General features: G+C 57.0%; 1 protein-coding gene across 1 annotated transcript in view; it reads left to right on the top strand.

The window, feature by feature from the left end:
• The first annotated feature begins 225 nt into the window (after positions 1-225).
• WNT10A (Wnt family member 10A) overlaps positions 226-11495 on the top strand; it is a 106150-nt gene continuing 94880 nt past the window's right edge. The window contains exon 1 of the mRNA XM_029605032.1: positions 226-758. Coding sequence (XP_029460892.1) covers positions 700-758 — 59 coding nt within the window. The 5' untranslated portion in view covers positions 226-699. The remainder of the gene's footprint in view (positions 759-11495) is intronic.

Genomic DNA, 11495 nt, shown 5'->3' with positions numbered 1-11495 from the left:
TTTCCTGGGATCCTCATCTTGATGACTCTTCTCCCGGGGAACTCCCAGTCATTCCTGCTGTCCCCAGAGCTGCTTCCTACAGGGATCTGCAGGGATAGATTTTGTTTCCCCCCCCCTCGTTTCCTGATTCTCAAGTGACATCAGTGAGGGGAAGGCAGGCGAGGACTCTGGCAGCGGGTGCCTGCGGTGGGGGGGGGGGGGGGGGGTGTAATTAGGGCAGGGGAGGTAGCCAGAGAAATCAGTCCAGTGGCTCTGCCTGCAGGAGGTGGGGGCAGAGAGGGATCTGTTAGGTGCAGGGGACGCAGGGCTCAGACTGTGCTCTGTCTAACTGCAGGCAGCTGCTCGAAGAGCGCCCAGAGCCCGACCCACCCACCCCCTCCCCAGGGGCAGAAGCACAGGCGGAGGAGCTGGAAATTACACTGCCCCCAGGGTGGGGCAGGTGACAGCCTGGGGAGGTAGCGGAGCCCACACCTGCATGGATTTCTTCAGCTCAGCGGCGGGCAGCACCTGAAGCCCTGAAGGCAGGACCCGGGCGGCTGGCGGAGGCTGCTTGCCGGAGACGACGGAGAATGGTTCAGCTTCCCGAGCTGTCAGGGGTGGCAAACTACAAAACCTGAGGACCTGCCAGCCCCCCAGGCATTCCCCCTGCTGCCGGAAGAGGAGCTGCCGGGCTCCCCCACCCCCCCTCAGGGCAGGAGCATGCTGCTCTTACACTGGCTACTCATCGCCGCAGCTGGGCTAATGCTTGCCACGCACAGGTAAGATCTGCTCTGCCACCTGATGGACCGGGCGAGCTCGCGCCTTGCATAACTGAACACCTGGCTAGGAGGGAACTGGCACATAAGCCGTCCGCCCTGGCCAGCCCAGCAGGGGTCACCTGGGGCAGGGTCTGGGATGTGCTGCTAACCCTAAGCGAGACTCCAGCAGGGGAGGGCACAAGGCTGGAGAAGGGTCCCTTGGGTGCTGCTCTCTCTCTCTCTCCTTGACTCACAGACCCGTCCAGCTCTCAGGCGTGCCGAGTCCGGCAGCGCTTCCATGCGGGATGGAAGGAGCAGCTGGGTCCTTCACCTGTCAAGGAAAATCTTCGGCCAGAGCTCGGAGCCTTCCCTGAGATACTGAAATGCCCAGGGTGTCAGCCAGTCCTGTGCATCAGTGAACAACTGAATACTACATAGTCCTGAGGGCAGATAAAGACCCAGTGCTCCATCCAATCTGCCCAGCAAGCTGCTTATGGTACTAAACGCAGCTCCGTGCAGGTTACCCCCATGCCTTCTGTTAAGTGTAGTAACTGCCGCTCCGTGCAGGTTACCCCCATGCCTTCTGTTAAGGGCAGTAACTGCTGCTCCATGTTGCCAGGGGATGTGGTTAGTGCAGTTAGTGTAGCTGGGTTTAAAAATGGATTGGATAAGTTCTTGGATGTTAAGGGTAGTAACTGCCACTCCATTCAGTGACCCCAATGCCTTCTGTTAAGGGCAGTAACTGCCGCTCTGTTAAGGTTACCCCCATGTTTCTGTTAAAGGTAGTAACTGCCGCTCCATGCAGGTTACCTCCATACCTTCTTTTAAAGGTAGTAACTGCCGCTCCATGCACATTACCCCCATGCCTTCTGTTAAGGGCAGTAACTGCCGCTCCATGCACATTACCCCCATGCCTTCTGTTAAGGGCAGTAGCTGCCGCTCCATGCAGGTTACCCCCATGCCTTCTGTTAAGGGCAGTAACTGCTGCTCCGTGCAGGTTACCCCCATATTTCTGTTAAGTGTAGTAACTGCCGCTCCGTGCAGGTTACCCCCATGCCTTCTGTTAAGGGTAGTAACTGCCGCTCCATGCACATTACCCCCATGCCTTCTGTTAAGGGCAGTAGCTGCCGCTCCATGCAGGTTACCCCCATGCCTTCTGTTAAGGGCAGTAACTGCTGCTCCGTGCAGGTTACCCCCATATTTCTGTTAAGGGTAGTAACTGCCGCTCCATGCAGGTTACCCCCATGCCTTCTGTTAAGGGTAGAAACTGCCGCTCCTTGCAGGTTACCCCCATATTTCTGTTAAGGGCAGTAACTGCCGCTCTGTGCAGGTTACCCCCATGCCTTCTGTTAAGAGCAGTAACTGCCGCTCCATGCAGGTTACCCCCATGCCTTCTGTTAAGGGTAGTAATTGCCGCTCCATGCAAGTTACCCCCATGCCTTCTGTTAAGGGTAGTAACTGCTGCTCCATGTGGGTTATTCCCATGCCTTCTGTTAAAGGTAGTTACTGCCGCTCCACGCAGGTTACCCCCATGCTTTCTGTTAAGGGTGGTATCTGCTGCTCCGCGTGTGTCCTGTTAGCCGTATGGGTCCTGAGAAAATCTGGTTGCAATACTTTCATTGTACCACAAAGAGATGTTGTAGCCCAGGAGCTTGATATTACTCAAGTCCCTTCTGCGAATGTGCTGTGTAGTTATCACAAATTCCTTTATGTAGAGATGTGTGTCAGTGTTTGTGAGAGTTTTTTCTGTGCTTGTGTGTGTGTGTGTGAACGCGTGTCAGTATGTATCAAAGTGTGTTGGTGTGTTTCTGAGTATGCAGATGTGTGCGTGAGTGTGCATCCTCTCCCTGGTCAGAGCATGTTCCTCTCCACATTGTAAACACACACATATGTAAGCTTCTGCGCAGAGACAAATACTGACGTACATTGATGCTTTATTTTATATAGTGTCTCCGTGTTACACAGCACTGTACATCTGCAGCTGCAGAGGGCAAATAATAAACACAACAGGAAAGCTCTAGGCCACCAGTACAATGATGTGGTCAGAGAGGCCACAGGAGAGAGGAGCTGAGGGTTGAGAACAAGGATATAGAAGGGCGGGTTACAGGCAGTACGAGAGGGAGACCTGCAATATACGGAGGACATGGGGAGGGGGGAACAACATGTGAGGGACATGGAGGGAACGAGCAAGACAGCCTGTGAGTGAGGAGAGATGGGGAGACGTGAGCTTGTGAGGGACGTGCATGCGGGGATAGATAGGGAGGTAACCACTGAAGGACAGGCGAGGCTGGGGGAGAGGCAGTAAGGTAGGGATAGATGGGGAGATGGTAGGGGGTTGTGCGCGCGATGTACGGGGAGGATGGCAAATCAGACCTCGTGGCTAGGGGGAAAGGGTGCAGGGAAGAGGGCATTTCCAGGGGAGGGGGCGGGGGGGGGGGGGGGGTTTGCAGGCATGCACAGGGGTAAGTTTGAAAGCCGCACGCGGTCAGGGCTGACGCATCCTTCGCAGCATCATTCTTGAGGGTGCGAGCGTCTGTGCGTACGTTAAGGAGCTGATGCTGGAATGAAAGTAACTCGGGCACCTGGCACTTGTGCAGGTGGTGGGGCAGGTGCGCAGCCTGCCAGGCGGCCTCCTTACTGAAGGCGTGAGGGAGCCCTGCGGCAAGCCGAGGCAGGCGGTGCAGCTGGGTCCTGGGGCCGAGAGGGTGAGGGAGCCCTGCGGCAGCCGAGGCAGGCGGTGCAGCTGGGTCCTGGGGCTGAGAGGGCGAGGGAGCACCTGCGGCAGCTGAGGCAGGCGGTGCAGCTGGGTCCTGGGGCTGAGAGGGTGAGGGAGCACCTGCTGCAGCCGAGGCAGGCGGTTTGCAGCTGGGTCCTGGGGCTGAGAGGGCGAGGGAGCACCTGCGGCAGCCGAGGCAGGCGGTGCAGCTGGGACCTGGGGCTGAACTGAGAGGGCGAGGGAGCCCTGCGGCAGCCGAGGCAGCTGGGTCCTGGGGCTGAGAGGGTGAGGGAGCACCTGCGGCAGCCGAGGCAGGCGGTGCAGCTGGGTCCTGGGGCCGAGAGGGTGAGGGAGCCCTGCGGCAGCCGAGGCAGGCGGTGCAGCTGGGTCCTGGGGCCGAGAGGGTGAGGGGAGCACCTGCGGCAGCCGAGGCAGGCGGTGCAGCTGGGTCCTGGGGCCGAGAGGGTGAGGGAGCCCTGCGGCAGCCGAGGCAGGCGGTGCAGCTGGGTCCTGGGGCCGAGAGGGTGAGGGAGCACCTGCGGCAGCCGAGGCAGGCGGTGCAGCTGGGTCCTGGGGCCGAGAGGGTGAGAGAGCCCTGCGGCAGCCGATGCAGCTGGGTCCTGGGGCCGAGAGGGTGAAGGAGCACCTGCGGCAGCCGAGGCAGGCAGTGCAGCTGGGTCCTGGGGCTGAGAGCGCGAGGGAGCCCTGCGGCAGCCGAGGCAGGCGGTGCAGCTGGGTCCTGGGGCCGAGAGGGCGAGGGAGCACCTGCAGCAGCCGAGGCAGGCGGTGCAGCTGGGTCCTGGGGCTGAGAGCGCGAGGGAGCCCTGCAGCAGCCGAGGCAGGCAGTGCAGCTGGGTCCTGGGGCCGAGAGGGTGAGGGAGCACCTGCGGCAGCCGGTGCAGCTGGGTCCTGGGGCCGAGAGCGTGAGGGAGCCCTGCGGCAGCCGGTGCAGCTGGGTCCTGGGGCCGAGAGCGCGAGGGAGCCCTGCGGCAGCCGATGCAGCTGGGTCCTGGGGCTGAGAGGGCGAGGGAGCACCTGCGGCAGCTGAGGCAGGCGGTGCAGCTGGGTCCTGGGGCTGAGAGCGTAAGGGAGCCCTGCGGCAGCCGATGCAGCTGGGTCCTGGGGCTGAGAGCGCGAGGGAGCCCTGCGGCAGCCGAGGCAGGCGGTGCAGCTGGGTCCTGGGGCTGAGAGCGCGAGGGAGCACCTGCGGCAGCCGAGGCAGGCGGTGCAGCTGGGTCCTGGGGCTGAGAGCCCAGAGGGCAGGAACTTACGGACCTGTGCCCCAGGTCCACCCCAGCCCGTCCTAGCTCCCTGTCCCCATGCCTCTCTCCTCTCCCTACTCATCATCTCCTTTCCCTCTCCATCCTCACTCTCTCCCTCCCCTCCATTGTTCACCATCCACGTGCTCACTGCAGCTTAATGACTTTACCTCCGTGCCTCTTCTCTTTCTCCCCACCTCCCCTCCCCACCTCTCCATCTGTATTTATTTATTTATTAGCTTTTCTATACCGAAGCGTAGCTCGCTGCCTTCACTCCGGTTTACAGGATAGCAACTTATTACATTTAACAACGGCAGAACCGTGAAAGATATTAGAACAGATCACCTGAAAACAGATTGTTAAGCAATAGCACCGGGCAAGGTATCACAGTGCACAATCGGGTAGTGAGTAACACTACTTGTGAAAGACTTGTGAACTTCACCAAACGCTGGGAGAGTTTAACATTTCTCTTACTGGGGGTAAAGCTGGAACTGAAGGGAAGGAACTCATCAGGGAGAGCGGTGAGACGCAGAACAACTGATCAAACAAGGGTAACTAATTTAGGAGCCTGTGGATAAGCGAGAAGGGTTCTCAGTCTAGAGGTTTAGTACGTGCATAACGCAGAGTGTTTATGTGCAGGAGCAAATTAACCAACGCCGTCTTTGAACCTTTGATTGCACATCCATGTTTTGAGTCCCTTTCTGAAGGATTTGATGTCGCTGAGTGAGCTCAGGTAACCTGGTAAGGAGTTTCCATCTCTCTCCCTACGCCCTCTTTCTCTCAGGGAGGACTTTCCAGGCCCCAGCCCGCCGCGCTTCGGACTGGAGATAGTGGGAGGATGCCACGGGTGGCCACGGGGCGACATTCCAGTTAAATACTTCACTACCGACTCGGCATTTTTACATCTCCACCCCCCCCCCCCCAAAGAGCAGACTCAATTTTGGAAGAGAGTCAGCGATGACGTCACACGCTCCTAGACCTGATTGGCTAAGATCCGAGAGATCACAAGCCAGTCCAGTCCAATCGGTGCGGTGCCGTGTGCCATCGTCTACCTCACTGTGGTTTCCAGTGTCCCCCGGGTGCGATATCTGCCCTTGGATCAGCAGAGGAATTAGCCAAAGAGGCTGGGAATAAAGGTTAAGAAATAAAAGCGTGAATGGTATTAAGGGCATAGCTTTTTATTGGACTAGCTTATGACATTTCCTGGCGAGCTCTCCAGAGCCAGTACCTCTCTTCCTCAGGTCAGAAGGGAATGAGCAAAAGATGCCCAGTTACCAGGGATTATCGGTGAATCATAAAATGACTTCCCATGGGGGTAGGAGGGAGAAAGGGGATTGGTGGCCGGCGGTATCATTTTATGGCTCATTCAGGCCCATTCAATAAAGTCCGAGGGAGAGCCGGCGCTCCACGCGCGCCCAGGCCACTCTCCTGGGCGCGCGATTCTTTATTTAAAGTCAGGCCCGCGCTAATAAGGAGGCGCCAGGATCACTAGCGCGTCCCTAGCGCCTCCTTTTTGACAGGAGCGGGGGCTGTCAGCGGGTTTGACAGCTGAAGCTAAATTCTACCGGCGTCGGTTCTCGGACCCGCTGACAGCCACGGGCTCGGAAAACGGATGCCGGCAAAAATGAGCGTCCATCTTCCAACCCGCGGGCAGAATTTTTTTTTTTAAGAAGATTTTTTTTTTTTTTAATTTTGGGGCCTCCGACTTAATATCGCTAAGATATGAAGTCGGAGGGTGCACAGGAAAGCAGCTTTTTCTGCTTTTCTGTGCACTTACCGGATGCCGTCAATGGTTAACACCTGCCGAAAGTTAATTTCTGGCCGCACATTTTGCTTTCTGTATTGCGGGTGAATAGCTAATAGGCTCATCAACATACATTTGCATGTAAAGAGCGCTATTCGTTTCGGGGGGGTTGGCCACGCGTTTTCCACGCGCTATTACCCCTTACTGTATGGGGGTAAAAATAGCGCGTTGAAAAAGCGTGGCCAAACGGGGGCTGAACGTTGCGCTCGGCCGGACGCACCGTTCAGTATCGGCCTGTGAGTAAAGAAGCCCAGGTCGTCGAGTCCTTTCTTGTCAGGTGCAGAGTGTGAAAAGCCTTACGTCCCTGGACTGACCCGAATCTTCCTGGCAGTCTCCCACTCATAAGGCCATTGAGGCAGTGGAGGTGTCGCCTTGCCCTTCCCTGTGGGGTTTGATCTTGTGTCTGGGTGAATCCACTCTTGCCCTTTAACGCCACGGTAGCGCGCCGCGTCACACGTGCTGCGTCACGCGTGCCGCATGCAGTAAGATGCCCTCCAGAGGAGGTGCAGGAGTAGGATCCCCGTATGCTGAATGCTTTGGGGTTGTGAGATGTGTCTCGGCGTAGCTTGTGGAGAGGAGGCGCAGGAGTAGGATCCCCGTATGCTGAATGCTCTGGGGTTGTGTAAGATGTGTCCCGGCGTAGCTTGTGGAGAGGAGGCGCAGGAGTAGGATCCCCGTATGCTGAATGTTTTGGGGTTGTGTGAGATGTGTCCCGGCGTAGCTTGTGGAGAGGAGGCGCAGGAGTAGGATCCCCGTATGCTGAATGTTTTGGGGTTGTGTGATGTGTCCCGGCGTAGCTTGTGGAGAGGAGGCGCAGGAGTAGGATCCCCGTATGCTGAATGCTCTGGGGTTGTGTGAGATGTGTCCCGGCGTAGCTTGTGGAGAGGAGGCGCAGGAGTAGGATCCCCGTATGCTGAATGTTTTGGGGTTGTGTGAGATGTGTCCCGGCGTAGCTTGTGGAGAGGAGGCGCAGGAGTAGGATCCCCGTATGCTGAATGCTCTGGGGTTGTGTGAGATGTGTCCCGGCGTAGCTTGCGGAGAGGAGGCGCAGGAGTAGGATCCCCGTATGCTGAATGCTCTGGGGTTGTGTGAGATGTGTCCCGGCGTAGCTTGTGGAGAGGAGGCGCAGGAGTAGGATCCCCGTATGCTGAATGCTTTGGGGTTGTGTGAGATGTGTCCCGGCGTAGCTTGTGGAGAGGAGGCGCAGGAGTAGGATCCCCGTATGCTGAATGCTTTGGGGTTGTGAGATGTGTCTCGGCGTAGCTTGTGGAGAGGAGGCGCAGGAGTAGGATCCCCGTATGCTGAATGCTCTGGGGTTGTGTGAGATGTGTCCCTGCGTAGCTTGTGGAGAGGAGGCGCAGGAGTAGGATCCCCGTATGCTGAATGCTCTGGGGTTGTGTGAGATGTGTCCCTGCGTAGCTTGCGGAGAGGAGGCGCAGGAGTAGGATCCCCGTATGCTGAATGCTTTGGGGTTGTGTGAGATGTGTCCCGGCGTAGCTTGTGGAGAGGAGGCGCAGGAGTAGGATCCCCGTATGCTGAATGCTTTGGGGTTGTGTGAGATGTATCCCGGCGTAGCTTGCGGAGAGGAGGCGCAGGAGTAGGATCCCCGTATGCTGAATGCTTTGGGGTTGTGTGAGATGTGTCCCGGCGTAGCTTGTGGAGAGGAGGCGCAGGAGTAGGATCCCCGTATGCTGAATGCTTTGGGGTTGTGTGAGATGTGTCCCGGCGTAGCTTGTGGAGAGGAGGCGCAGGAGTAGGATCCCCGTATGCTGAATGCTTTGGGGTTGTGAGATGTGTCCCGGCGTAGCTTGTGGAGAGGAGGCGCAGGAGTAGGATCCCCGTATGCTGAATGCTTTGGGGTTGTGTGAGATGTGTCCCGGCGTAGCTTGTGGAGAGGAGGCGCAGGAGTAGGATCCCCGTATGCTGAATGCTTTGGGGTTGTGTGAGATGTGTCCCGGCGTAGCTTGTGGAGAGGAGGCGCAGGAGTAGGATCCCCGTATGCTGAATGCTTTGGGGTTGTGAGATGTGTCCCGGCGTAGCTTGTGGAGAGGAGGTGCAGGAGTAGGATCCCCGTATGCTGAATGTTTTGGGGTTGTGAGATGTGTCCCGGCGTAGCTTGTGGAGAGGAGGCGCAGGAGTAGGATCCCCGTATGCTGAATGCTTTGGGGTTGTGAGATGTGTCCCGGCGTAGCTTGTGGAGAGGAGGCGCAGGAGTAGGATCCCCGTATGCTGAATGCTCTGGGGTTGTGTGAGATGTGTCCCGGCGTAGCTTGCGGAGAGGAGGCGCAGGAGTAGGATCCCCGTATGCTGAATGCTTTGGGGTTGTGTGAGATGTGTCCCGGCGTAGCTTGTGGAGAGGAGGCGCAGGAGTAGGATCCCCGTATGCTGAATGCTTTGGGGTTGTGTGAGATGTGTCCCGGCGTAGCTTGTGGAGAGGAGGCGCAGGAGTAGGATCCCCGTATGCTGAATGTTTTGGGGTTGTGTGAGATGTGTGCCGGCGTAGCTTGTGGAGAGGAGGCGCAGGAGTAGGATCCCCGTATGCTGAATGCTTTGGGGTTGTGAGAGATGTGTCCCGGCGTAGCTTGCGGAGAGGAGGCGCAGGAGTAGGATCCCCGTATGCTGAATGCTTTGGGGTTGTGTGAGATGTGTCCCGGCGTAGCTTGTGGAGAGGAGGCGCAGGAGTAGGATCCCCGTATGCTGAATGCTTTGGGGTTGTGTGAGATGTGTCCCGGCGTAGCTTGTGGAGAGGAGGCGCAGGAGTAGGATCCCCGTATGCTGAATGTTTTGGGGTTGTGTGAGATGTGTGCCGGCGTAGCTTGAGGAGAGGAGGCGCAGGAGTAGGATCCCCGTATGCTGAATGTTTTGGGGTTGTGTGAGATGTGTCCCGGCGTAGCTTGCGGAGAGGAGGCGCAGGAGTAGGATCCCCGTATGCTGAATGCTTTGGGGTTGTGTGAGATGTGTCCCGGCGTAGCTTTATTTATTTATTTATTTTATTTAAGTTTTTTTATATACCAACATTCAGGACGATAGTCCCATCATGCTGGTTCACAAGAAACAGGGGTGTAATAATAATAAAACTTTACAATTTGAACAATAGTGCAGAAAAAGCAGAAAAAAGCAATAGTGCAGAAAAAAGCAGAAAAAGCAGAAAAGCAGAAAAAGCAGAAAAAGCAGAAAAAGCAGAAAAAGCAGAAAAAAGCAATAGTGCAGAAAAAAGCAGAAAAAGCAGAAAAAAAAGCAGAAAAAGCAGAAAAAGCAGAAAAAGCAGAAAAGCGTAGCTTGCGGAGAGGAGGCGCAGGGAGTAGGATCCCCGTATGCTGAATGGCTTTGGGGTTGTGTGAGAGTGTCCCCGGCGTAGCTTGCGGAGAGGAGTGCGCAGGAGTAGGATCCCCGTATGCTGAATGTTTTGGGGTTGTGAGATGTGTCCCGGCGTAGCTTGTGGAGAGGAGGCGCAGGAGTAGGATCCCCGTATGCTGAATGCTTTGGGGTTGTGAGATGTCCCGGCGTAGCTTGTGGAGAGGAGGCGCAGGAGTAGGATCCCCGTATGCTGAATGCTTTGGGGTTGTGTGAGATGTGTCCCGGCGTGAGCTTGTAGAGAGGAGGCGCAGGAGTAGGATCCCCGTATGCTGAATGTTTTGGGGTTGTGTGAGATGTGTCCCGGCGTAGCTTGTGGAGAGGAGGCGCAGGAGTAGGATCCCCGTATGCTGAATGCTCTGGGGTTGTGTGAGATGTGTCCCTGCGTAGCTTGTGGAGAGGAGGCGCAGGAGTAGGATCCCCGTATGCTGAATGCTTTGGGGTTGTGTGAGATGTGTCCCGGCGTAGCTTGTGGAGAGGAGGCGCAGGAGTAGGATCCCCGTATGCTGAATGTTTTGGGGTTGTGTGAGATGTGTCCCGGCGTAGCTTGCGGAGAGGAGGCGCAGGAGTAGGATCCCCGTATGCTGAATGTTTTGGAGTTGTGTGAGATGTGTCCCGGCGTAGCTTGTGGAGAGGAGGCGCAGGAGTAGGATCCCCGTATGCTGAATGTTTTGGGGTTGTGTGAGATGTGTCCCGGCGTAGCTTGCGGAGAGGAGGCGCAGGAGTAGGATCCCCGTATGCTGAATGCTCTGGGGTTGTGTGAGATGTGTCCCGGCGTAGCTTGCGGAGAGGAGGCGCAGGAGTAGGATCCCCGTATGCTGAATGTTTTGGGGTTGTGTGAGATGTGTCCCGGCGTAGCTTGTGGAGAGGAGGCGTAGGAGTAGGATCCCCGTATGCTGAATGTTTTGGGGTTGTGAGAGATGTGTCCCGGCGTAGCTTGTGGAGAGGAGGCGCAGGAGTAGGATCCCCGTATGCTGATGAATGCTTTGGGGTTGTGAGAGATGTGTCCCGGCGTAGCTTGTGGAGAGGAGGCGCAGGAGTAGGATCCCCGTATGCTGAATGCTTTGGGGTTGTGTGAGATGTGTCCCGGCATAGCTTGTGGAGAGGAGGCGCAGGAGTAGGATCCCCGTATGCTGAATGTTTTGGGGTTGTGTGAGATGTGTCCCGGCGTAGCTTGTGGAGAGGAGGCGCAGGAGTAGGATCCCCGTATGCTGAATGCTTTGGGGTTGTGTGAGATGTGTCCCGGCGTAGCTTGTGGAGAGGAGGCGCAGGAGTAGGATCCCCGTATGCTGAATGTTTTGGGGTTGTGTGAGATGTGTCCCGGCGTAGCTTGCGGAGAGGAGGCGCAGGAGTAGGATCCCCGTATGCTGAATGCTTTGGGGTTGTGAGATGTGTCCCGGCGTAGCTTGTGGAGAGGAGGCGCAGGAGTAGGATCCCCGTATGCTGAATGCTTTGGGGTTGTGTGAGATGTGTCCCGGCATAGCTTGTGGAGAGGAGGCACAGGAGTAGGATCCCCGTATGCTGAATGTTTTGGAGTTGTGTGAGATGTGTCCCGGCGTAGCTTGTGGAGAGGAGGCGCAGGAGTAGGATCCCCGTATGCTGAATGTTTTGGGGTTGTGTGAGAT

The sequence above is a fragment of the Rhinatrema bivittatum genome, chromosome 6 (assembly GCF_901001135.1).
Source record: "Rhinatrema bivittatum chromosome 6, aRhiBiv1.1, whole genome shotgun sequence".
Classification (NCBI taxonomy): Eukaryota; Metazoa; Chordata; class Amphibia; order Gymnophiona; family Rhinatrematidae; genus Rhinatrema; species Rhinatrema bivittatum.
The sequence above is the reverse complement of the archived record's forward strand: the minus strand, read 5'-3'. Positions and strand labels throughout refer to the sequence as shown.